Source organism: Protobothrops mucrosquamatus, unplaced genomic scaffold (assembly GCF_001527695.2).
Source record: "Protobothrops mucrosquamatus isolate PMUCROS unplaced genomic scaffold, P.Mucros_1.0 scaffold642, whole genome shotgun sequence".
In the NCBI taxonomy this organism is placed as follows: domain Eukaryota; kingdom Metazoa; phylum Chordata; class Lepidosauria; order Squamata; family Viperidae; genus Protobothrops; species Protobothrops mucrosquamatus.
The window spans coordinates 839548-866544 of NW_015386933.1; the positions used below are offsets into that span (position 1 = coordinate 839548).

At 36.0% G+C, this 26997-nt stretch overlaps 1 protein-coding gene across 1 annotated transcript in view; it reads left to right on the forward strand.

Annotated features, from left to right (window-relative positions):
• ACSL3 (acyl-CoA synthetase long chain family member 3) overlaps positions 1 to 12989 on the forward strand; it is a 54365-nt gene extending 41376 nt beyond the window's left edge. The window contains exons 14-17 of the mRNA XM_015817859.1: positions 2806 to 2997; positions 4139 to 4253; positions 6311 to 6468; positions 9965 to 12989. Of these exons, the coding sequence (XP_015673345.1) occupies positions 2806 to 2997; positions 4139 to 4253; positions 6311 to 6468; positions 9965 to 10128 (629 nt within the window). The 3' untranslated portion in view covers positions 10129 to 12989. The remainder of the gene's footprint in view (positions 1 to 2805; positions 2998 to 4138; positions 4254 to 6310; positions 6469 to 9964) is intronic.
• The last annotated feature ends 14008 nt before the right edge of the window (positions 12990 to 26997 follow it).

Here is a 26997-nt window from a genome sequence, read left to right on the forward strand (position 1 = left end):
CTATGTTCTACATATGGGTGATTGTGATCATTACTACAAGTTGGAGCCATTAGGAAGTTTGGTATTTAAAATATTTATTTGGCACAAAGTGAGAAAATAGATGTTCTCTTTCAGCTGAGGTACGGGAGCCATTGTGGTATAGAGACTGAGGTGTTGGAATAGGAGCAGGGGCATCCAGGTTCTAGTCTGTCAACCATGGAAGCTCTCTGCATCGCCAGCCAATCACACTCCCCCAGCTCTGTCAACTTCACAGAGTTGCTATAAAGAAAAAAAGGAGGAGGAGGTAGCTATCCAATGAAAGGCAGTATATATCTAATAAAAATAAAGCTTAAATGTTGCACATAGATCACTGGTGATCATAAGCCAAGAAAAAATATATGCACCCTTGGTAGGAGGAATTCTATGAACTCCATTTTTCCCAGAAAGATTGGGTGTAGACTAATCCTTGTCTTTTTGTATCCTGATTAGTTTTATATCACATCTCCTGTGATATATCACAGATGGGATAAAGGCAATATAGATTTAGGAGTCCTGAGTTTTCATGTATTATAGCAGTAAACAAGTTCTTTTGACTATGAGTTGGTTGAATAAGTAACCTGTTGCATGCCCATACAATTCCTTCCATTTTTATTTAAGTATAAAAAATATTAGTATTATTGTTGATATTATGTGACTGTCCTCAGGCACAGACATTGATCTTGTCATCTCAGGAGAATATTCTATGTATATATTATTAAAACTCTCTTGTCTGTTTGTAACTTTAAATTAGCCCAAATGGTGCCTCATCGTATATTTTTGAATCAAGATTCCAAATTTCATAACATAAAGAATGCATACAAATCTGGGACCATTGCTTTTATGCAATTGAAATTTCAAGGATTTCACACCAGTTCTATTTGCAAAGTTGTGACAGCTATAATATCTCCACAGTTAGCAGCAGTCAAATGACTGTAGTTTTCAACTATATTTCCCCAAAACTCAGCCAAGAAGGAAAAGGAGGATGAGGCTTCACCAGTGCTCTACTTAGGGTCATGAGGGGAGGGAAAACAGTGCCACCTTATATTATACATGGAAAGTAGGATGACCCAACAGGTCATGGGTTGTCTAGTTTTAATGTATTTATCAAATTTATATGGCTGCAATCTGACACAAGGTGAATTTGGGGGGAGGGTGCATCAGTAAAACCAACAATTATGTTATATGTGATGTAGCTACTGTGCAGGTTCTCTGGTGTCAGCAGAGGCATTTTGAGGGCTTTCTGAAAGACAGAGAATTAGCATCCAATGTGTGTATGTTAACAACTTCACAAGTATTATCAAGAAACCATAAACATTTGCAGAAGTATACAGATTTCTTTTCATATGTAATGTAGAAGCAAAGTACATGCATGATACATGCTTTTTTAATATATATTTTCTAGCTGCACTTCCTACAGCCAGATCTTAAAATAAATAATCTGTCACATGGTGCACATACATTTTGAACAATTATTTTAAAAAAATGCAAGATGAGAGATTAATAAAACTTTCTGCATGTTTATTCTATTTCAAATAGTTAGGGTTCTTTCAGTAAATATTGCATTTTAAAATTTTATATATATATTAAGTATGATTTATAAATAATATTAAGTGAAGAGAATACACAGAAGAATTTGCTGGTCTTAAAATCTTATTTCCATAATATTTGCTATGACTTTATCAAAATTCTAATAAATTATTTTTGCTGTTTATACTTGGATCACACAATGGAAAAATTTAGTCGTTAATAAGATAAATATAAAAGGCTAGTACTGTGGAGCTGGCACTCTAAAAACTGTGATAACAGTGGATTATACTGGATTTAGCTAAAGAACCCTTGAATTAAAATATTTATTATAGATGCTATTTTCGGGTCTATTACACACACTATACCTTCTTCAGTTAACCTGCTTTGCATAATTTGTTTGTAATTATATCGTTACTGAAAAAGTTAACCTTTGTTTTTACTCTGCAAACCTGAGTTTATCTTGAATGTTTTGGGAATGGTAGAAAGAAAACTGAACATTGCTTTTGATTCCAAGTTAAGTCAGCCCTTTTTGGATTTATTTTTCCTGAACAGAATTTATAGATTGATAGAACTTAATTTCAATTCTTAGCCACTAAGCAGATGACCAGTGTTGAATGATAGAACAACCACCTTTATATAGGATGCTGGAAAGATAGTTCTCAATTCATTGTTTAGAATTGTGCCTGCAGCTTTAATTGTTGTATTACACCGTTTGCTATGTCTTGTGAACCATTTGCACAGTAACCATTTAGATGTGTATATGTGTAATTGCATACTGTCTAGTCCATCAAAGTATTTCATTGTAGAGCTCGTCCGCTCCAGATCCTCAGTTTATCCTTAGTGTATTGTGGTTTAATGCTAGTAGCATTTCCACACAACATTAATAGGCAACCTGCTTGATTCTTTTTTTCACTGGGAACAGCTGCAGAACCCATGTGTTTATTATCTGTATGAACTGGTTGTTTCTGTCCTTAGAAGTCAACATTTAACAATATACCATGACTTCTTTTCCTTTCTTGTTTTCTTTCATAGCAATGCAGAATTCTTGTATATATATATAATAATAATCCAAAACTAGCACATTGCAAATTGGGGTTGCTAGCTACATCCATTGGCAGGAACAGGAACAAATTTAGGGAAATCCTGTTTTGCTGCTTTCTCTAGGTATGGTAGTGTGTGTACATGTGTGCGTTTTTTTAAAAAATGTGTCTATATATACAAATTTACTTGTGTTGAATTTGATATATATCTTTTCTATAGGTGGTTACTTTAATACAGATAAACCATACCCTAGAGGTGAAATTGTTATTGGTGGTCCAAATATAACTATGGGATACTACAAAAATGAAGAACGAACCAAAACTGATTTTATGGTTGATGAGAATGGAGAGAAATGGCTCTACACTGGAGATATTGGGGAATTCCAATCAGACGGTTCGCTTAAAATTATTGGTGAGTGTAGTATGCAGAACTTAATTGAAATATTTTTTGCTGCAAAATCATTTCACTATGGTAGATTGGGTTCTCTATTATTTATTTGAATATATTTAATGCTAAGTATATGTATGTTCTATTGAAAGTTCATTTCTTGCTTAGAATAGCATTTACTTTCAATACATTGGAGAGTAATCAGGCTAAAAGATGGTAGACCACGAGTTCTAGACCTGTTTTAGGTATGGGCCATTCACTTTTCTCAGTCCTAGGAAGGAGATAATGGCAAACCACGCTCTGAAAAACTTTGCCAAGAAAAATGCAGGGATTTGTCCAGGCAATCTCCAAGGACATGACTGAACAGAGCAAAACAGAACGTTTGATTCATTGGATTTATTAAGTCTCTTCCTGGGATAGGCCTGTAACCTTAGATTAGTTTTCTCTACCTTAAGCACCTTCCAAATATATTGATTTAAGTTCTCAAAATTCCTAGTCAGTGGTGATTGTAAGAGCTGTGGAACATAATACACTAGGGAGATTGCCTTGGAGTGTAAGACACAATGTACTAAATTTACACATTTTTACAATCAGTGTGACTACTAAGTTATAGAACCCTCTTGTCTATGCTTATTTAGAGGTAAAAGTCTATATCTTTATTCTTTGTCCTTTTGGACAATATAATATCTTTTTGGATATTTGGACAATATCTTTTTGGATATTTCTTCTTGGACAACTTCTGTATTTTGGACAACTCTATTTACTAGATAGTGTTTTAGATGTAGTTATTAGAGTAAATTTGAGATAATTGGAGTTCTGGGAAGATACACAGTGGGCAAGACATTGCATTCACTTCGTTATTTTAATATATTGGTTTAATTTCCAAATCAGTATTCATTTGACAGAGTAGCTCATGCTTTAGTTATGTTTAGCATTATATGTGAATTTATTTAGAAAGCTCAATTCAACATAAAAGCTAAGATATTTTGGACTTGTTAAATGCATATTGCTGTAAGTTAATAAAAGTTGTTCTATCCAGATTTGTTAAATGCTAGTAATTTTAAAGCAGAAATGAATAGTTGGACCTTCATAAATCTAACCTTTTACATCTAGAGATCATGTTGTTTAATCATTATAATATTCATTTTAATTTCTCATTCAATAGATCGTAAAAAGGATCTTGTAAAGCTTCAAGCAGGTGAATATGTTTCCCTTGGTAAAGTTGAAGCAGCTCTGAAGAATCTTCCCCTGGTAGATAATATTTGTGTATATGCAAGCAGGTAAGTAAAGCGGTGTAACTTTTTATTCATTTTTGCATGAGCAACATTTATTTTCTAGAAATGTCTTTCTTGGTATTGTGAGTTTTTGTGAAAAAAGCAGTATTTGCCTTTTAAACCTGTTCGCATTTTGCAGAAAAATATATTCCTTTTGGCTGCACTCAACATCAGGCATTATTAGGTTACTTCAGTTAATTTTGAATTACTGTCCAGAAATGCCCATATTTAGCTCTTTCTGAAAGACAGCTGTTGATAAGTTTTTTCTCCCAATGTCCCCAGAATCAGAATTTTCATATGGTCCCCCAGCCTAGAGCCTGTTAGCTTCTTACAGCTGTGTATACTAGAAGGAGACTTTAAAATCCTGGAGTTCTCTCTCCCACAGCTATCTCACCGGGCAGGTTCCCTGGAGTGTCTTGAAGCCCTGATTCATCCATCACCTTTCTCTGCCCTTTTAAGAAAAATAAAGAGCCCCAAACAAGAGAAGTTGGGAATAGATTTTTGCCTGAGGAAAAAGATCATGTTTCTGCCTGACTGAGTTTATTGTTTGTTTTTCATTTTGTGTTTTTAGTTGATAGAGCATTTAACTCTCAAATTCCAAATCTCTTTTGTCTCTTCCTTAATATCACTAGAGGTTTAACAAATTAAAATCCACTAGTCATTAGATGAAAAAATATCTCTGACTGACAGTTTCAAAATGCTTTCCTGCCTTTCCTATTATTCTATCATTACTAGTCTAAGACTTCTCTATTCTCCCAATTTAACATATTTTCATTATTTTGATGTCCAAATTCTGTTTTCTCATTTTGGTTCTATAAGACCTTGTGATTAAGTCCCTTGTAGATAAGACAATACTTACGATAATAATAAAGTTACATTAATTTTTTTATTTATATTTTTCCAATTTTGTATTGTGTGTTTTACATTCTTAATTTTATACTGTAAAGTGACGACTAGAGAAATTATGTAGCAATGTAATTTTTTTATTTAAAGTATACCAAATATTCAGGCTGGATTTAGCATTTTTTTCTACCTAAAGAGTCCTTTCCAAGGACCTTGGATAAGCAGATGTGAATGTGTTACATGCTCATAAAATTTGGGGATTCCACAAAACTTGGGGAATTGCCCCAGAAGACAGGTTCAAGCTTCAAAAGAATCTTGAAAGACTTCAACTTGGCTTATCAAAAAATGATTTTCAATGACATGAAATACAAGGTTCTACATTAGGAAAAATCAGTTACACATGTACAAGAAAAGTGGTACCTAGCTTAGTGATAGTGTCATGTGTCTGATTAACGAAACACTTAAAAGGACTTTCAGGCATATTTTTTCCTAAAAGCATTTATTAAGGTTACAGAGACGTCAGTACAGCATGGTGGAAATGCTTAGGTTTGGCTTCTTTTCCCTTACGCATATACATTCTAAGCATTTCCCCCCCCCCTTATTTTGGGGTCATGGTTCACATCTTCTAATCAACTTGGAAGATGTGATTTACTTCCGGTTTCTTTTTCCCGGGCTATCCTTATTCTCCTCCCTTTTCCCGTTGCCTGGTTTAACTATAAAAATACCAGACAGTTCTGCATATTGTCAAAGCAAGAATATACAGTATTTGCAGCGTTGACAGATAGTACTTTTAAGAAAGATCTGAATGTCTTGGTGGATCACATAAGTGTAAGTGTTTTCAAAAAAATATTGGACAAATATTTCTCCAGGATGGTATGAGGATACCTATACTGAGCATAGGGTTGGACCAGGCGGCCTCTAAAGTCCTTCTAATGCTAGGCAGTTAAAGAATCTACTATAATGCTATTCTGTTGCTAAATATATCTGATTTAAAACCCATGTGATGGATTTACTGCATCTTTGAGGAACATAAAAATAATGTATTAATAACTGAAAAAATAGGGATGCTGTCACAATTGAAACCTTTGTGACAAAAATTGCTTGATTATATTTGGAATTTGTTTTTAGAAAAATATATAATAAACATGTAGAAAATTACTAACATTTTATTAAACAGATGAGGAACTTAATTATGAAATTGTACTTATCTTTTGTATTAGTTTCCATTCTTATATCATTGGATTTGTTGTGCCAAATCATAAAGAACTTAAAGAGTTAGCAAGAAAGAAAGGATTCAGAGGAACTTTGGAAGAGATATGTAATAATTCTGAAGTGGAGAAAGAAGCACAGAAGCTTTTGGCTGAGGCTGCTAGAACAGGTAAGTTACCAGTTTTGTTCAAGTTACCATATAAAACAAAATTACTAAGAATTCATGAGGATACATTAGTGTCCCCTAGAGATATGCTGAAATATATTCTTAAGATTCTTCTTTATTATTATAACAATAGGATTGGGACAAACAAATCCCATAGAACTGCCCAAAATTGTATCTCAACGCCCTATTTCCCATTATGACAAACCAGATGAATCCAAGAAGCTCATAATCAGAATATGAAAGAAGCACCCATGGGCATAAAATAGAAAAGGTGTTTTATTTTCAACTCAAAATATTGAATCATGGAAGTTCTACCAAATATTGGATCAATCATGATTCAGCAGACACAATTGAACATTGGGAAAAAATACACACCTGGTACCCTTTCTCGTTCTAAGTCTTTATAAGGAACCGAAGTTTAAATAAATTAATAGTTAGTCAGTCAAAATATTATTAGAATCACCGGTGACCTGTTATTCTTTCGTTACATCTTCGACAATCTGAAACGACGGTCAGTAGGTATATAAAAGTTACGTCTAACCATTAGAAATTCCTAATTTTCCTTATATTTTAAATACAGTCACTTGCCCTTGGTGGATAGGTTTCAGATTGAAAGGAATGAGAGGAAAGATAATTTAACTCTGAATTTTTATCCCTTACTACATATAACCCTTTAAGCAGATAGGAAAGCAGACATGCTGGCAAAAAATATTAAATTTTGTTATCCCCCTGGTTGCCATTCTGCAACCAGAAGCCCTGTCTACCAGGGGAAATGACCAGTGTGGACCTGTCATCCCTTTCACTCTTGGTCACATAGGCTGGAAAATGCAAATACTTCTCAAATCCAAGGGTTCAGCCACTGCATGATTTTACAGTCCGGCCTGCCAATTTCTCCTGGAGTTCACCCAAGGATATTTGTAAGAGGGAAAAAATGACAAAACGTGACTTATTGTGATTGTCTTTGCATTGTAAAGGTTCTTTATAAAGAAAGCTGAAGTGTAGAAATTAGCCTGGCTATAAATTTCTACTCACAGGGATCTAAAGTATCTATGAAGGTTGCCTCAAAGTGAAAGAGGCAAACAGAAACCTTAATACCAGTTCCCATTATTCCAGCATTGGGTCCAATAGACTCTCAAGGCTGTTTCTTCCTTGGGGCTAGTTCTCTAATCAGTCTTTTAACAACACAGGTCCAGAAAGCTCCTTCGTAGCACATGCTATTTAAATGCCTGTTGTGTCACTTCATAATTCTACCCAGATTAACACATACTTCTGCCCCCACTTCAACCTATGTGAGCAGCAGTTGGGATGTAATTATTTTTTTCTGCTATTCTAACCCACACAGAAGAATGCAAGAGATAACACCCAATGCTTACAAAATATTAAATAACTTCCAATCTGAGCGGCTAAAACAGAACTCTCAAAATACCTCAATCTGGAACAATCAAGTTTCTAGAATAAGACATCAAAACAGCCTTTTCAATTGATACATAAACAATGTGAAAATATTTCTGTGCATGTACAAAATATTTTTCAGTGCCATCCTCCTGCTATTGCTTTCCTACAGTGTTACTCAGATACAGATTTTCTTTGAAATAAGAAATAGTCACTATGAGAACTAACTATAGGGCCAGATGAATTATATTCCAGGTTATTGAAGGAAGCTTAATATACAGGTCATACTCAACTTATGACCACACTTGGGACCAGAATTTCCATTGCTAAGCAAGACAATTGTAAAGTGAGTTGTGCCTGATTTTACGACCTTTTTTGCAAATCCCTGCAGTTCTTAAGTGAATCTGGATCTTCCCATATACTTTGCTTGTTTAAAGCTGCTGGGAAGGTCGCAAATAGCAATCACATGACCCCAGAACATTGCAACTATCATAAATATATGCCTGTTGCCAAGTACCTGAATTTTGATCATGTGAGCCCAGGAATTCTGCACTGATAGTAAATGTGAGGACTAGTTGTAAGTCACTTTTTTCACTGCCATTGTTACTTTGGTCACCAAATGAATGGTTGTAGGCTAAGGACTACGTATTCTGTTTTTTAGGAAATCCTGGAAAAATAATATATAGTCAGACAATGCCTCTGTTTTTAAAATGAAAAAGATCCAGGGAACCAAGGTCTCATACTGATACTTTGATATAATGTGGAATTCAGTCCTGCCTTAAATACAGAGCCAGCTGGGTGACTTTGATCAGTCATTCTCTCTCTTCCTTAAGAAGAAAGCAGTAGCAAATTACTTCCAAAAATATCACCAACAAAATTTCAGGGACTAATCCAGAAGTCAAGCATGTCTTGAAGGTACCCTTTTCCCCATCCCAAGCCTTAGCAATAATTATATTACAAACTTAATAAATGCCAGTAGATATGGCTAAACAAAAGCATATTTTTGTAATACAATTTTAAATTGTGGAAATGTCCATTTTATTTTGAATTGATCAAGTTCTAGCTAGAGTATTATGCTTGAATTTGGGTACCATAGTTAGGAATAATTTAGGTAAATTCAAAATGATTCAGAAAAATAGAATGAAAACTATCAAAGGACTAGAAATCAGGTTCTGTGAAGAGATATTGAAAATAGTGGAGATTTTAATCATGGGAAGAGAAGAAAAGATATTGCCTGGATAAAGCTCAAATCCTCTACCCCAGGGGTTGTCAACCTTTTGGGTGACAGGGACCGACTCCACGGAGGGTAGTTTTTTCGCAGACCGGGAGGGCATGGTTTTGCATGCTGCCTGGACCCACGTATGCACAGATGGGGCATAACTCGCTTGCGCCTCCTGGTTTGTGGGAAGCTGCAGACTGGTGCCTGTTCACAACCTGGGGGTTGGAGACTCCTGCTCTACTCCATTGTTCTAGAATGTGGACTACCAAACAATGCATTTTAAGTTGTAGAAGGAAGATTCTAATTGAATAGTTCAAAATATTTTTTTCTAACATTAGAACAATGGAAACTGTTACCCCACTACTTCGCTAGATATGTTCCAAGAGAGGCTGGCTAGCCTTCTGTCTGGGATACTTTAAATAGGGATATTTTAAATTCATCCACTGAACTGGGGACTGGCCTTGATTGTGCAAATACTGCATGCTAACTTTTATGATTTGACTTTTCTCGCTGAGTTTGTGTAAGAGCCTTCTAAAGACTCAAAGCTAACCATCATTACATTTTGGGTCCAGACACTTCATGAACAAATACTACACTGTATTTCTTAAATCTTGCTGCCTTCTTTATGATCCTAAATTCTAATATTATTTCAAAAAAAAAGTAAAAGTTCTTTCCCACATTGTACATTTCTTAACATTTATAATTGCCAGATCTCTGACTTCAGGTCAAATAGCCCAGAGGTTTTAGATGCTTCTCATAAGGAAAAGTGTTAAAATTTACATTTTATCTTTTTCTGCATCTATTCCAAGTTTATAGCATTTGTTCCAGAATTATAATAACCTTTAAAATATATAATTTGTAAGCTGAAATTTTATCTTTCTGTTACAGCTGACCTGGAGAAATTTGAAATTCCCCTCAAAATTCGGTTGTCTCCTGAACCTTGGACCCCTGAAATGGGTTTGGTGACAGATGCCTTCAAACTAAAGCGTAAAGAGCTTACTGCACATTATCAAGAAGATATTAATCGAATGTATGGAACAAAAGTAAAATAACTCATCCCTCTCTTTTTCTCTCTTTGTCTTTTTTTTTATTTTTTATCACTTTGCTATGGTGAGCTCAGATCAAATAGGAAATACTTGAACTCTAAGTCCTACCACTTGGGACCAACCTTAAAACATCTCTCCTTCCTTTTAGCATATGCTGTTACTTCTGATAATATCACCATCTTTAAACTGACAGGATTAGTAAAATTCTAAGGCAGCAATTTTTTGTCTGTCTTCATTTGTTCCAGTCTCTTGTTAATGTGCGGATTTTCCAATAAGTCCATTTGGACTACCATGATTTTGAAGCCTCAAATTTTTAAACCGGATTTATAGATCCTGTATAATGTTCTGTTTATTTGTAACTTTTTTGAAGTTTGGCTAAATAGAGAAAGAACTTGGCTATAAAACAAATTAATATTCTAAGCCTTTTTTACATGCATATTTCAATATTCAAAAGCTATCAATGTGAAATTATGTACAATAAAATCACTTATAGTTGAAAATCATTGTTAGCCAGAAGATGGAGGTTATTTGTTGCTGTGCAATTATTTTGGATCAAATTATCAGAGAAATCATCTGAGATTCTGACTAATAGAGAACAACTGAAATATATGCCTGACAATTTCCTCCTACATATATATTTTATTTTTAATCTCAGATAAGGGAAATGGTCATGGCAAAATGCTGTATGTGTGAGAACACCTGCAAAAGAAAATATATCAATATTTTACTTGTGCAGAGTATTCCGTCACATAGAAAATGTTACATCTGTGAATCACCTGCCTAACACAGGTATTTCAAAATGCATTCAGACCATTTAACAAAAAAAATGAATTATCGAAACTAGTGAGAATTCAGTTTTAATTGAATTACATTTTGATTGGTAATCTGTTTTTCTCAGTGGGTCTTTTATTATATTGATTGTATTGTTTTACAGTTCAGACCCACTCCTTTTATTTGTATGTGTAAATCAAAAGTTCAATTAAATAAATTTAAAGTCCATTATGGCCGTTTCCTGCATGAGTCAGCTAAAATGGATCAGCATTGTTGCATACCTTTCAATGGGGAGAGGGTATGGTGGGTGGGAAAGTTCCCTGTATCAGTTTATAATGGATTGTCTACTTGGAGTATATTTCCAATGAACCATTGTTTGTTTTTATATTCTCTTTGTTTTAACTGTCATGAATGATGATAGAAGTGATATTTTTAATTACCTGGTTATAGGAATCTTGGGTGTATTATTTGGGCGGAATGTAAAGAATTCTTACTAGTTAGCTATGTTTGTGGACATAATCCATGCCAATTTTCTTTGGATTTCTAAACATTGTTTATGCACTAAACCTGTCACTTGACAGTAAGTTCCATTTTTTTTGGTCCCTTTGAAATAGTACTGCAAAACCTTTGGCTCTTGACCATCTGCCCTTGTTCGTATAGATGTTTTTGCAAAAGCAGAGCAGACCTGACCCCAAACTGGGAAAAGCCCAGGTAGACCATGGAAGTGTGCTTTTCTTACCATTCAAGAGATGGTGATTATTTTCTTCTGCATGACCATCTATATTCATGATGAGTAAAGTTCCACATATATAAGGTCTAAATGTGAGTTTCATTTATCCAATTATACAGGCAACTTAAGAACATGAAACATATGTTAGCAATGTTATTTGCAAAATGCTTTGATTTCCTTTCTGTGATGCAACAAACTAGCACAGTAGCACACCCTATGATTTTTAATCTGTATCTGAGTAATGCAGCAGTGATTACGTATGTACACTGTTCAGCCAACATTAAGTATTTTGAAGCCATTGGCTTCAGTTGACAATTTAGTGCTTGTTGTTTCTTCTTTTCCTGTCAGAAATTCTGGTTTTCTAACTGTTTAATTTTGCATAGACTATGCCATTCTATGCTTTCCACAATAGCTTTCATTTGAAAAACAATACAATTCAGTTGCATTTTAATTAGAAAGACAAAAATTGTGTACAGCAGAACATTTTCTTCTAACATGGAGAGTTTGGAACAGGAAGTTATTTATAATGGTTAATGCTTTATTTTTTTGAAAATTAATCTGTACTAAGAGTGATCTGTATTGGGTTCCAGTTCATGAAAATGTTATTCTGCTTACCACATTGAATGAAATTGGTCAGTGAAAAAAAATACAAATTTTAAGTCCCATACTTAAATCAACAATGTGTGTTTTTCTGTTAAAATTCACTTTATAATTTGTAAAAAAAGAAAGAAAACTAAGAGTGTTGTAAAAACCTAATGAATATTGTCTGGATTTCGCATATTTCTAGTTCTATTGTATAATAGCTGGGTGTGGCATTTGGATACAAACTAATCTTCTGTTTTACTATTTGATTGTATGGGGCTAATCTCTGTCACTGTTATTTCTAAAATTGTTTAAATGTATTCCTCCCTTCAAAGGATTATGTGAGAATTTGAAATATGTAATGGGAGAAACTGCATACTGTGCTCTTCCACATGTTTTCAATCCCAGACTTCCTTGTGCAGAGGTTTACAAAGGGGGTATAGGCAATGTATGGGCTACATAGAATATGGTGCAATATACTCCTTTCTCTCCCCCTATAAAACTTTGAGCCATTATTCACTTACAAATAGGTTTACACTTTAAAAATGCTCATGATGTAATTTCCTCTGTTGATGTTCTTCGCGTGGAATTACAATAGGAAATATCTCATGATTACTATGTAACATTTTTATGTTTTTAGAGTCGTGTAATAAGCAGATTTGCTGTAGTTATGTTAAACTCTTAGACATTACAGATGTGTGGGAGCATTGACTTTTTCTCATTGTAAAGAATTAGTTTTCAAAGACTACAATAGTAAAAGTGACTATGGTCTTCTTCCCATTGACTTATTGCCAGGGTATATTTGCTTCATGTTTCATCTCCACAGTATGTGGACAAAAATACAATAATGTTAATGGGGGCAATCACATGCATGTTTTTTGCCTTACCGTCTTCCCTTTGAAAATGAGATAAGAACTGAAAGGGTTGTCTCTTTGTCAATAGAATTTCAGTCTTTCTGGGTGTGGCTGTGGGTATGCTGCATGAAAGAGTCAAAGCACTACTTCTAACCAGTTTCATTCATTTCACTTAGAGGAAATCCCATGCAAATTCTATTAAAAATAACTATAGCAGCAGTATCCTTAGTGTCAGAAAACAGTTTTCAGTGGATGCAGTTTACAGCTATATTACTTCTGTTTACCTCAGGGGAAACTGTCCTTTAGCAGTAAAATATTTTGCTGGATTTGAAAGATATTTTGCCACAATTGTTAAATGCAGTGTGCAGTTAAAAGCTTAATGAAGCCCTATACCCGTGTTATAGGTTCTCATTTGCTTTAAATAAAGTTAAAAAAAAAATTGAATTGAAACACAGATGTGTTTCATCCATTAAAGCTTGAGATTTTGCATAGTAAACTCAACAAAATTGAAATCCTTTGAAAAATTTGTTTTTCTGCTTTTCATTTCCACTTATTTTGATTTTTATTTTTCAAGTATATTAATTGTTAATGTTCTTTTATACTGTAAAAAATTATCTGCAATGGATATCTTCTAACCAGGTAAAAAGAGGCTGTACCCATGTTACACCAAACTAAAATGGAACTGGATGACCAATTGTTCTAGCAATTGGTTATTTAATGAAAATTCATGGACTTGATTGTTATTCTGAACAGCCTAAAATGTGTCTATTACTACAGAGCTTTATTGTATAATTATTTATTTTTCATTGGACATTTCATTGGACAAAATAAAATTGAGTTTCACAAGTTTACTTTTTTCTTGTGTCTGAGTTTTCACTTTAGGGGCATTAATTCTAATCCTGACCTCCTAGAATGGGGTAAGCAATGTGGTCTTCCAGATATTCTATCCTCTGTTGGCCACACCAGCTACAGTTGTTGGGAGTTGAATTTCTAAACCTGAGACATTTTAGCCATTCCTGCCATAGAATATTACATGAACTCTTATACATGTATATATGAAAAGGAGTTATTTCTAAGTATATTGGCACACTCTGAACAGAAATTGTTATCTTCAGTTTGCACAAAGAAGGAATTTTGTTTTGTTTTTAACGCCCAGGTTATCATTACAGTCATCATATCACATTCTCTTTTCCCATGACCCATCCTGCGTATATGAGCATTAAAGAAGAAAAGTGGATTGAAATACTTATTAGCTCAAACAATGCCTATTGGTCAGAAGAAAAAAAATACTTTAAAAAGTAGTCTGTTTCTAATTTTTGTAAGCAGTTGAGCATTTTGTCTTAAATTAGCAAGTTGCTCTAGAAAATGATGAATATGAACCAATACCAGATTTAGTGTACAGAGGAATATCATCAGGATCCACTTCAACTAATCACGGCGGAGGTAACGGTGGAGCAGGGGGCCTGAGAGTGGAGGTGACTTCTGTTTTCAGTAAGCTGCAATGGAACACCGGGTGAATTTTCCATAGATTCTTTGGCGGATCTAATTCGACTGTTACAGGGTTAATGATATGTGTAATTGGGAAAGGTCCAACATACTTAGGTCCTAACTATTTTGAGGGTTGTAACAATTTTAAATATTTAGTGGAAAGAGTTACGCTTGCTGACTTCGAAAGGTTTTTGTTCCATCCTCTTTTTATCCACTTGCAGTTTGTAGGTCTCTCTGGCCTCATCAAGTGCTTTACGAACAACCTGCCAGGTATTTTGCAATTGCTTAATCCAATCTTTGAGCGATGGGATTTCGGGCTCTTTACAGTATGGTATAATGGAGACAATAAGAAAAGTCTTTGTACTTACTACAGTGGTACCTTGATACTCAACTGCTTTGAAACTCATCGAATTTGGTAGTCAACGTGAAAATGTTGTCCCGGTACTCATCGTTTGTACTCAATGCACAAGCTAGAACTTGATATCAGCTGCCTTGTGACTACATTATTCCTTATGGGAAAAATTTGTTTTTTACTCAATCGTTTTTAATACTCATCACACCTCCCGGAACCAATTAGCAATGGGTACTGAGGTACCACTGTATTTCAGACCAGGTAGAAAACTTATCAGTGAATTAGATAATGTAATACATCTCAGTACAAAAATTTTTAGAGCATCTTCCAATTCAGCACAAGAAAAATAGTACTGGTTGTAATGAGAATTTTCCCCCCCAGCATGACACTCTATAAATACAGGTTGCTTTCTATGCCTTTTTTGAATAGGTTAAGGATAATCGCAATGACTGGATTCACACAATATACTAAGCCAAAATTAAGTAAACTGCTTTATTGCTTATATAGTTTATGAACTTGCCTGGAAAGCAAGCTAGGTTAAAAAAAATGTGAGCTCTTTAGCCATAGTTATGTGTATGAATGGTACAGTATTTTATCTGGTGTCAAGTTACACTTTCAAGTCTATAATTTTTTTTTTGGCCTTAGCTTATTTCTAAAAAACCGCTGGCAAGAAAAAGAGATCAGAAGATGTGCATTATTGTACATGAACTTTATTTTAAGGTTATATTTTGAAACAATATTCTGTATATCATGATGCTGATGGAGAATGTGCAGCGAGCAAACCCACTCCCCTCTAGCACTGATGATGTTACCTAATTGGAAAATGAAATGTCTGCAAGAAAACAAATTCAGAGAGCCCCAAGGACCCCATAATTCAAACCTGAGTTGCAAATATTTTTCTCTACTGGAGATTGTGCAATTTGGCAGTGTTGTTGATTTTCACACACAAAAAACTAGCCTTTCCAATCTCCCCTCAGACTTGTAATTGACAACTGTGGTCCAACATATCAAAGAGTAACGGATTAGATCATATCACAGTTTAATATCCTATCACAGTTTAATATTGAGTGCTGTAGTATGTCTCTTGAAAGAGACTTTGCACCACACAACATTTATTCACATGTGCTAGTACCCCCTCCTACAAATGTATCAGGAAGCTGCAGCTTTTAAAACAAATTTTATTTCGTTACAGATAACAGCATTTAAATGTAATGGTTGCTAAGAATGTCTTAAACAGTAATTCTGGTTACTCTGAAGGATTCTACTTCAAGGTTGTTCTAATTCTCAAATCATATCAACTGATTCTAGTGACTGTAGGAATCAAAATACTTTCTACATTCCTACAAGCAATATTAAGAGAACTTTGTCCTCTTGCCCTTTTGCCTTAAATGTTCATCTATGTGCAAAGTTCCTGACTTGACTTTGACATAATCTGATGCACTTATTCCCAGAGTATGCCAAAAGGTTAACAATTTAATTATTTTCATCTGTTGCTGGTTCTTTTATATTTCTTTCTAAAAGTTATTTCCACAACAGAGATAGAGTTAATAGTTTTTGAAGTGGTGAATGTGCAAGCATATTTAAGTGCAATGCAAAAAAAAAAGAAAAACCCTGGTGTTTCTGTTATCTGTACCACTTTATTTCTAAAAGTAGAGGATCATTATGATCTGTCCTATGTGTATGGAGAATTATTCACATTCATATGAGTCAGGAAACTTAAGAGTGGGGTTCAGTGAATTTGGTTCTAAGACAGTGGTTCTCAACCTTTTTAATGCCGCGACCCCCAACCGGTCGTAAGCCGAGGACTAAACCGGTCGTAAGTCGAGGACTAAACTGGTCGTAAGTCGAGGACTACCCAACCGGTCGTAAGTCGAGGACTTTCCCTGCCCGGGAGTGCTGCGCATGCGTGGTTCCGCCCCCTCTGCCAGCCGAGGCGTAGCTGGCAAGCGGCAGAGACGGAGCAGGTCGACCACCAGCTGGCCCAGCTCAAGGGAGGTAAGGCACCCGCCGGAAAAGGGGGAAAAAATGGCGGACAGCCTTGCTTGGCAACCCCCATGAAATGGTCGATCGATCCCAAATGGGGTCGTGACCCATAGATTGAGAACCGCTGTTCTAAGAGAAGTAAACAAATAATATATCATATAGAAACTAAAATCACACTGAAATTATAAGCAGATACATAGACTGGAAGTCTGTCCATGTTGGGAAATATTTTTTATATAAAAAGAGAAACATAATTTGTTGTATCAAATTGTACAGAAACAGTGGGAAATCGAGAGGACTTTTCTCCTGGTCTTCCAGTGAAACTGGTACATGGGAAGGTAAGGAAAGAGAAATATTCATTTAATAACCTCGTAAGAGTATTGTTTAATCCAGCATTTAATTTCTATGTGATTCAGTTCAAATCCTGCTTGTAAACGTGTCTCATTTGCTTTGTAAGAATAGATACAGTTTTTATCTGATTCCATATAACTCTTTAAGATATTAAAGTGATTCAAAGGGATGCTCTGATTTTCATAAGACAGTTTTCAACTTACAAACATTCATTTAGCAGCCATTTGAAGTTGCAATGGCACTCAAAAAAAGGGACTTACAAGTGGTCTCACAGTCCATCACAGCATCCCCACGGTCATATGATCAGGTGCCTGGCAACTAGCAGATATTTACAATGATTGAAACCCCCCCCCTTCCCGGTTCATGGGATTGCCATTTGCAGCCTTCCCAGCCAGCTTCTGAAAAATAGAGTCAACGGGAGAAGCCAGTTTGGCTTATTAGCTACACGATTCACTTAACAACTGCAGTGATTTGCTTAACAATTGTGGCAAAAAATGTCATAATATGGGGTGTGACTCATTTAACAGCCACTTCAGAACAGAACTCATCAAGTTGTGGTCATAAGTTGAGGACTGCCTGTATGTCTATTACATTGTGCTTATTTGTATGATAAAACCTGTGTTAACTATAAAGTGCACCAATTTTTAAATGCATTACCATTACACAGTCTGCACCATTACCATTACATACTCTACATTCAGCTTGGTGGAGGACCAGAAAACTTATACTTTGGGGTCCTTGGTGCTTTCTGAGTTTGGTGTTTTTCTTGCAGACATTTCATTAATCTAGTTTGGGTAATGAAACAACTACAAGAAAAACACCAAGATCAAAGAGCACTAAGAATCTCACAGTTCAACCCTGAGCTACAAATAATCTCTTCTATCAAAACTTATATTTGAAATGCTACCAATGGCACTAGGATTTCCAAAAGTGTTTTCTGTAATATGTTACTGATAAAATCAGAACACTGTTCAGTTCTCAGCATCTGGCCAGCTGTTTTTCCAAAATAAAAGTTAGCTGTCATAAGAAAGATTTTTCCCAGTAATTTGTTGAAGTTGAGTAAATCAGAGAATAAAATTTTTACTATAATTAAACCAAAATCAGATCTCCCAGAAAGAAGTGGTTTCCTTACAGAAAGTGATAAAATGAAGAAACACTAAAATATTGCAAAAGAGTAATAAACCGTTTTTCTGCCTCCTTGCAGGCAGCTGTTTCATGTACTGATGTCCTCATTTTTGAGATATTTTAGGCAAGTATGTATTAAAAACACTATTTTTTGTAAAAAAAAAAAAAAGGAGGGAGGGAGGGAGGGAGAGAGAGAGAGAGACAGAGGCTTAGATTAAATATGATTCCTCTTCTAAAGCCAAGCCATAAGCATATTGTCAGCGTGATGGAATATGTAAATTTATCTGGTCTGTTGAATGGAACCCAAATGCTGTTTCATTTCACAGGCCTGTCAGAAGCACTGCGGTTCAGGCTGTGATGTTCAAGCCATCCTGTGGGAATCCTCTGTCAGCCAAAGCCATATTCAGCCAAGTCATAAGCAAACTCCCTGAAACAGCTGTAAAGTACTTCCAGTGTAGTAATAGTACTCTATTAAGGTAACTGACTATTTTCCTTCTCACCCTCCCAAAAAACCAGATAGATGTAAAAAACACAGTAAAACCTAGTAATTATAAAACTGATGGGAAATGAAATATGATGCACTTTGCAAGTAGCAAAACAAAATTCAGGCATATTCAGGAAAAAAAATAAAATTACATTGATAGGAACAATCATAAGAAGAATCTGAATCACTTGGAAATACTGTATTAAAAAACCAGGGTAAATTTCAGGAATTCTGTCACCACGGGGGAAAACATTGTTCAAATGGGGTACTGCATAATTTCCCTTTGAGAACAGCTCTTGTGAAGGTGTAGCATCTTGCAGGTTGTCTCTCATCTGAATTATTTGGCTTAGATATTAGGCCACCTTAGAAAAAAAGTGAATGGCTGCCCAAGAATGCATCTTTAGGTAGGATAGCCAACATACACAACTAAAAAACCCAAACTAAACTATAAAATCCCTCACATATGGCATGGCATCAGCCTATGTTGCATCATTTTATTTCCTGTTCATTCCAAGGAGGGTAGTTCTCAGCCATCAACTACTGTCTATCCCATATCTAAATACTCACTTTATTCCCTGTCCGGGATTATTTTATATTCAAAAAACTATTATATACAGCAGTAAGGACCACACACATTTCTGTACACCAGCTGTTTATTGTTTATATTGAACATCTAATTGTATGTGCCTGGAAAATAGCTGACTACGATTTAAAAACTATAAGCAAAACTATGAACATTCCGTAAGATTTACAAGAAGCTTTTGTTTAAAATATACAATTCTGTCTTTAAATCATTCAGCTGAAAAATCTATTTGAAACCAAAGAACAAGACAAGACAAAGCAGCCTGGAGGATGCACGTAACTGAATTAGAAGGCTATTAATACTTTTTTTATGTATGGGGAGAAGAGGGATGTTCCTTCTGTCTTAAAGAAAATGGTGATACAGTCATTCTGAAGCAGTGTTCTATTGATCCAGTTGGATTTGAGAACTTCCTCCTGGTCTACAAATTTGTTCTGTTTAGGGAAGATTTTGAAGGAAGGTGTGTTATATTAGTTATAGAGAATCTTGGATGGAATGGATTAACTTAATCTCTTCTGTTTGGATCTATGGGTAAGATAGAAATAGCATTGGTCACTGTAGTGGTTGACTTTTGTTAGATGACTCAAGGGCAGTCTACCATTGACCATGATATCTATTAGAAGTTATTGAAAGGGTTGAAGTGGAAGCACCATTCTGCAGTGGTTCCATGCCTTCTAAAAAAGGCTGGTTCCAGCTGTTAATCCTCAAGGCTGTGATTGAGGCTTTGGCTCCTCCTGTTCCTCTGTTCTTGCTCCAATGTTGTTAAATATCTTTTGCCTTTCTTTGAGCAAGTGGTTTTGGCAATAGCAACATTAACACTTTACCTTTAGAATGCTTGCTGATAGCCTACTTGCTGATGATTAACAGCAATTTCAGGACTGTTAACTTCTTTACTATGAGTGTAGTATTGATACCTTATATCAAACATGTCAAACACAAGGCCCGGGGGCCAGATTAGGCCCACGAAGTGGTTTCATGCGGCCCACGAAGTCATCCTGGAAACCATGAGGGAATGGCCCCCGCTGCCTTGGCCCTGGCCCAGGCCAGCCGGGAGCCAATGTACAATTTTGTGGTGGCCATCTTCTGCCAGGGACCCTCAGATCTGTCCCACTCCTGCCCAGGCACCCACAGGCACCCTTGATGCGAATGATGTAGAACTGGCCACGCCCACCCAGTAGGCCACACCCACTCCATTCACACCCACCCAGTAGGCTGCACCCACTCTGGCCACACACCCCAGCCCCCCCAGGGCAACCTCAATGCTGATGCGGCCCTCAGTGAAATTGAGTTTGACATCCCTGCCTTATATATTCCCAAGTGTCGGTTTTGTTTTATAAAGTCATATGCAGTTTGGGTCTGGTTACATTCAGGGCCATCTTCTGGAGAAGAATCTCCACATCCACTATAATTAACCCATAAAGGGGTTGAGTTTGGTTTTGCATTACTAGGAGGTCTTTCTAAGATGGCATTGTACACTTGTTTACTTATTCCAAAATCAGACAGGCCAGGATTTGGGGGCTATGCTGCTTATTTCGGTGAATGGGACCCAGGTTTTCAGCTGCAATGTCTAGCTGCAGCCTTTTAAAAATCTATGTGAATTTCCTTTTAATCAGCCTGTTTAACAGTTCACTAAATTTGTGGAATAGATTAAAGATCAAGGGAGATGTCAGATGTCCCAAAGGTGCTATTTTAAAAGGCAACTGGACTTTCTTGTTTTTCTTTGACGATGTTTCACTTCTCATCCAAGAAGCTTCTTCAGGTCTGCAAAAACACCCTTGGGACAACCACAACCTGGATGACTGAGAATCTCCATAGACATTCTTATAAATAAGAAAATAATCTTATTATGAGGAAATTGAATAAACAGGTTAGAGCTTGAACAAGCTCCAAAGATCCTTTCCCTTCTTCTCTTGTAGTTATAAAATAATACTTCACATATTGGCCAGGTTCAACACTGCACTAAGTTAGGGATGCAGAACTTTTCTCAGCCTCAGGGCTGTATTTTGGCTTTATGCCAGAGACTCATTCCAAAAGTAGGTGACTTAGCATTAAAAATATAATTTAAATGCAAGCGTAATTAAAATTAATGTAAATAAATACATTTTAGTTGACAAAATTGTTCTCCCCTTTTTAAACTATTTTCTCTGTTTCCATCCAATTTGGAACATGTGATTTAATGGACACTTTTGGAGGGCTTAATGGACCTTATTTAAAGCTTTCAAGACCTGTGTGCAGTCCTGGGATCGTCTGATTGTGCACTTCTGTATTGTCATAGTTTCTTTTCACCACAGTTTGTTGAATAATCTACAGTGATTGGGTTCACCTCTCATGCTGCATCAGAAACTATATTTATAAACCACATAGATACAGATCAAAGATATGGTGTAACATAAATCATGGGACCAGATCCCAATTTTTCCCTCTTCCCAGTAAGCCCCCCAAGCCAAGTCTGCAGCTTCAGAAAAGGACATAAGCTTCAGAGTCTTATCCTTTTCCAAGCATTTTTGAAGCCCAGTAAGGAAAGAACCTCTTTCCCTTCCCATATTTCATAGTTATCTCAGAAGAGCAGACGAGGTCATTCTAACCTTAAACATATACCAGATGTTTTATTTTCACATTCTCCCCACCCCACCCCAAATGTTGTACAGCAATTCAAATGGATTCCCATCCACTGGGGTTTTCCTGCCACTTGCAAATTTCACATGCAATGTTTTTATGAGCATTCACAAGTTTTAATTTTTTAAAAAACCTTTTAAAGAACAACATAACATTTTGCATTAATATCTATGTCTGTTTAGCTTAAAGCCCAGTGCTGAATGTATTTCCCATGGACATAATATTCTCTTTGCTGATTCCCTTCCTGCTCTTTATTTAAGTGTCACTTGTAGCCTTGCTTGAACCGTGAAACAGCCTCAAGGAAGAGAGAAGGAAAAGGTAAAATTGGTCAGAGTAGGAACAGTTCTGTGAAGGTGGAAGCAAGTCTGGTCTCTTGTAATCCCAGGCCCCACTGTAAACGAATAGTAATCCCACCACACATAGCCATATTGAAAAAATTGTCTCCCTGTTTCTCCAATTTTTCTTCCCTGTGAAAGAGACTTTTGGTTTTGGACATCATTTTCCAGGTGCTTAGGATCTCTTTTTGTGGAACTTCTGACTTCAGGTTATTACTGTACTGCGATTGTTTGTTTCACCTTTCAAATTATGCATCTTTTTATTACTTTATGGCTTCCCAAGCTATCCATGTTTCCTGACCTGAAAAAGGCCCATAGGAATAATTTTCCTAAGGTTTCTTCCCTATCAGTGAGACAACTATGTAAAGCAGGGCTTTTTTTCTCATAAAACGCCCAGAACGGAGTTCCGGCACCTTTTTTGTAGGGTAGGCAAGGCGGATTGTATGACTTGTGTGAGTTCTGGCACCTTTTTTTTTTTAGAACAAAAGCAATGATGTAAAGAAAGACATGACACCTGCATCTTTCTTTAGCGTCTTAATTAAGCAGATTTTTACCTATTTATTCGGGAGAAAGGATTCCCCCCCCCAGTAAAAATGGGCATTAAGACACAGTATTGCATAGTATTGGAATGGATTTGATCTTGTGAAGATTGAATCTACTCAGGCTATTTTCAATCAGGGGAACTTGAATGAAAAGACTGGCCTTTTTGGTTGTGGCCCCCACATTATGGAACTCTACTTCCAGAGGTGGCTCCCTGCCTTCTATCAAAGACAGTTAAACAGCTCTGCTCCATGTATTTTCAGCTTGAATTTATTGAGGTGGATTTGTGCATTTATCTTAACTATAGTTTTAGTCTTTGGTTTCTTTCTTAGAATATTCTTATTATTACTCCATTGAATAATGTCCAGATATAATCTATGGATTGGGTAAGGTCACAAAATAAAAAAAACAAAACCTGTAAAAATGAAAGATTACTCCAAACTGAGCAGAAGACTTCCTCTCAGCCCAATCCCAAATTATTTAAGGACTTATCTCTTTTGAAAAGGTTATTTGAAGGGTTGGATTATTCTTTGGAAGACAGAAATGGGAATCTTGCCTATGAAGAAAACTTTTGGGCTTTCCTCATATTTGTCTGCATGTCTCACTCTCAGTATGTCTTTGGTTTTAAAAGTGGAGAAATCCTGACACATATTATTCTCTTGCCCTTTTCACTGATCATAAACAGATGGCCCCAGAAAAGGCTAACACCAAGTCAGCTGTGTGTACAGAAATGAAAAGCCAGTGGGAAATGAATGGGGACTAATTTCTTAAAATTTACTAAATCCTGGGAGTTGATTCCATTAATCCTCATTGACTCGTGACAAGAGAGAATCCGGCAAATAAACATAGCTGGAAAAGGATGATCTTTTTCAAGGGGTTAATACTGATGAGTTGTAATGTGCTGGATGGTAACTGTTCAGTTTCCTGGGGAAAATGTTTGCTTTAGTTTAGATCCTATAGCATCCTTTGAAAACATTTTTTTTTAACCGGAAATGCTGTAGAATAGGATGAAACATAGAGTCATTTGGTGGGGGGGATGGGTGGGAATTTTTCAGCACTATTATCATAAGATATAAAACTCCTTTAAAATAGTTGTTGTGATTGTTCAAAGTGGATGATGTGAATCTATGCTATTTGTTTATTTCTTTAATTTGTTTACTTATTTATATTTCATATTTCTAGACTGCCCATCTCCCTCAACCCTCATATTAAGTTGCAAATATTGGGTTATAATGCTGTAAGATTTGTTTGCCTTTTTTGTAACATTAGGAAATTGTGGGAAGGGTCACTCTTTTTTTAGATGAAAGAAATCAAAAGTCAGTTTGCACTACAAAATGTCATAGCCCACTGGGGGTGCTATATTTCTTTAGTGATCAGACTAAGAACTGGCATGAGGGTGGACAAGTGTGCAGGCTGGGCTGTATGCCACAATCACAAGCTATCAGGTTTTTCCTTTGGAATGTCACACGTCATGGACTGGACAGCCATAAGAAATTTATATTTTCCCAGTTACGAGTATAACTTGGCAACTTCAAGGTTTGATACAAAATACTAATTAAAGTGTTGTACTATTTTATTTTCTCCAGCCATAAAAAGAATGCTATCTTATTTGGTATGGATGGGGAAGCTAGCAAAAGAAAGATCTGGATCCAACAGGGGACTGCAGAGAGAAATTTTCTCCTAAGGGTCTCTCTGGAGGAGACAGTTAGGGTAGCAATTCAAAATGTTGTCAATTAAGTTATTCCAAACCTCTAGTCACATGAGGCAGAGTAGAGCTTATATAGACGATCCTGTGCAATGAAGGCATGCATGCAAACATATAACAAGTGCTGGTATATGAGTTACAAAGGACTCCAAAAAACATGTTTTGCCTGTTTTCCCCTAATTTGTTTGTCATCATATCATAGGGCCCAACATTCTCTTCTGACTTTTGTTGTTCATGCACATTTACTCTGCCAATTTATCCAATGAACATTTTTTTAAAGGTGCCCCTCCACTTCATGTGCAAATTATGTTTTAAAAGTAAACTGAGTTATTTCCTGCTCCTGCTGTTATTTTAAAGAAAATTTTACCCGCAGTTTGGATGGCATGTAATATACCTCTCTGGTTGTCTAATGTTACTGCAAATGCATGTAAATGCATTTATATTGAAGACTAGACAATCTGTGATTCTTTGGGTCATTCTTCTTTCCATATATAAATGTAGGCTTTCACCATTTCCCCTCACCTCACAAAACTCAGGAGATCCCAGTGAAACCTCTTGCAGAAGTGCCTGCATTTTGTTGGAGGGCAGGAGACAAAAAGAGTAGCAGACAATGAGAAAAACTACACTTCTACTCCTGACATGTCCCCGAGGGCCATCTCTTTCCAGGGAGGAAAAGGGCTCACTCATTGCCAGCCAGACGTCACCTACTGCCACTTATTCCCTCGTCCTTCTTCTCTCCACATATAATATATGCTTGCACCATTTCCTTTTCCCTCATGATCATTAGGAGAGCATAGTAAAGTCTCCTTTTCCTCCTCCTCCTTCCTCCCTCAGCTGACCCATAGAACTGCTTGCCATTTTGTGTGTGTGTGTGTGGGGTGTGATGGAGAAACAAAGTCACCAGGACATCATTATATTATGGTGATGGTCCATAAAGACATCAGGATATCACCACAATATGGACATCACCATATTATGGGCATCAAACTTAATAAATTGAAAGTTTACCAATAAATAAAGTATTAAAAAATCTTCAAAAAGACATGGGAATACATGCTGATTCAGACTGAAAGCTTCCTTTTTGCAATTTTCTGTTCCCACAGTAGGCAATCAAGAGCTTAAAGATTGTGAGTGCAATGGCATGATGTTGGTCATGTTTCTCAGGAACTGGCATTCAAAGGTATTCTGCCACTGAAGCAGCATTGGAAGTAGCCACAGAAAGCAACTTTTCTGTGAATTAATATGTTTGTTTAACTTAGTTTGAAACCTGTACACTTTGTTGTTGGCCCTTATTCCAAAACATAGAAACTGGGATGAAAGGGTGATAGTATGGCTCCAGAAACAATTTTTCTGCTGTCAGTGCAGACCGTTGGAATGCATGATGAAACATATGTGGAAATACAGTGGCAAAGATTGTTGAGAAATATCCATTCAAATATTATGGGAACCTTTATAAAAATGCAAGCAATTACGCAATCATATGAGCCATGCAGTTTGCTGAATGTCTTTTTTCACTCCATTGCCCAACTATATTCCAGGTTTCCTCTGGGATACTAGAATAATACCTTTGACTCAAAGCAGTCTGATGAGAGAGCTTTGTTTGAATGAAATTGTCCACACTTCTTAGCTAGTGTGCAATGATAGGATCAATTTTTTGTTTTATGTTGGAAAACTATGGAACAAACACAGGATGCAAAGCTACAGAAAAAACATCCAGAAAGAATTTTTATTTGTTCTCTGCCTGTCTTATCACAAAATTTATGAATTTGGGAGTGTGGGGAGCAAAAGAGGAAGCAAGGAGTAGTTTGGACAAATCTGTAGTCACATGAATTTTGCTAAAAAGTTCCCACTATAGCTAATTACATTTGTTTTTGTTACAGCTGGATTGCTAGATAGTCTATTGTTGCAATCTCCTTACCACCCTGGAGAAAAGCTTCTGTGTTTATTTGTTTTTCCTTGGTTTATTCAAATGGAGGCAACATACTTGGGTGAACTTTCTTTACTCCAATAAAGTTCTGTAAAGCCAGAAAATGCACTGGGTTAAACAAATCTTGGTATTAATATTTAGTTTATTAACCCCCTGCTAGTCTTTTATGCAATATTTTGATGTGTGCTATAAGTATATGTATAAAAAAGGCAGTTATGATAAAAATTAAGTAAATATTAACTATATCATTATAATAGTATATGTACAGTAAAAGTAAAGTAAAGATAAGTAAAATAATGCTGCAGCAGATCTCAGTGAGCGTGAATCCAGTATCAACAACTTTTGAATTATTGTGCAGGAATAAAAAAAATCCCATTATTCAAGTGTACATCTTGCATTAAAGAGAGATTGTGTGCAAAAGTTCTGAAAAATAGATTTTTGTAAAAACACCA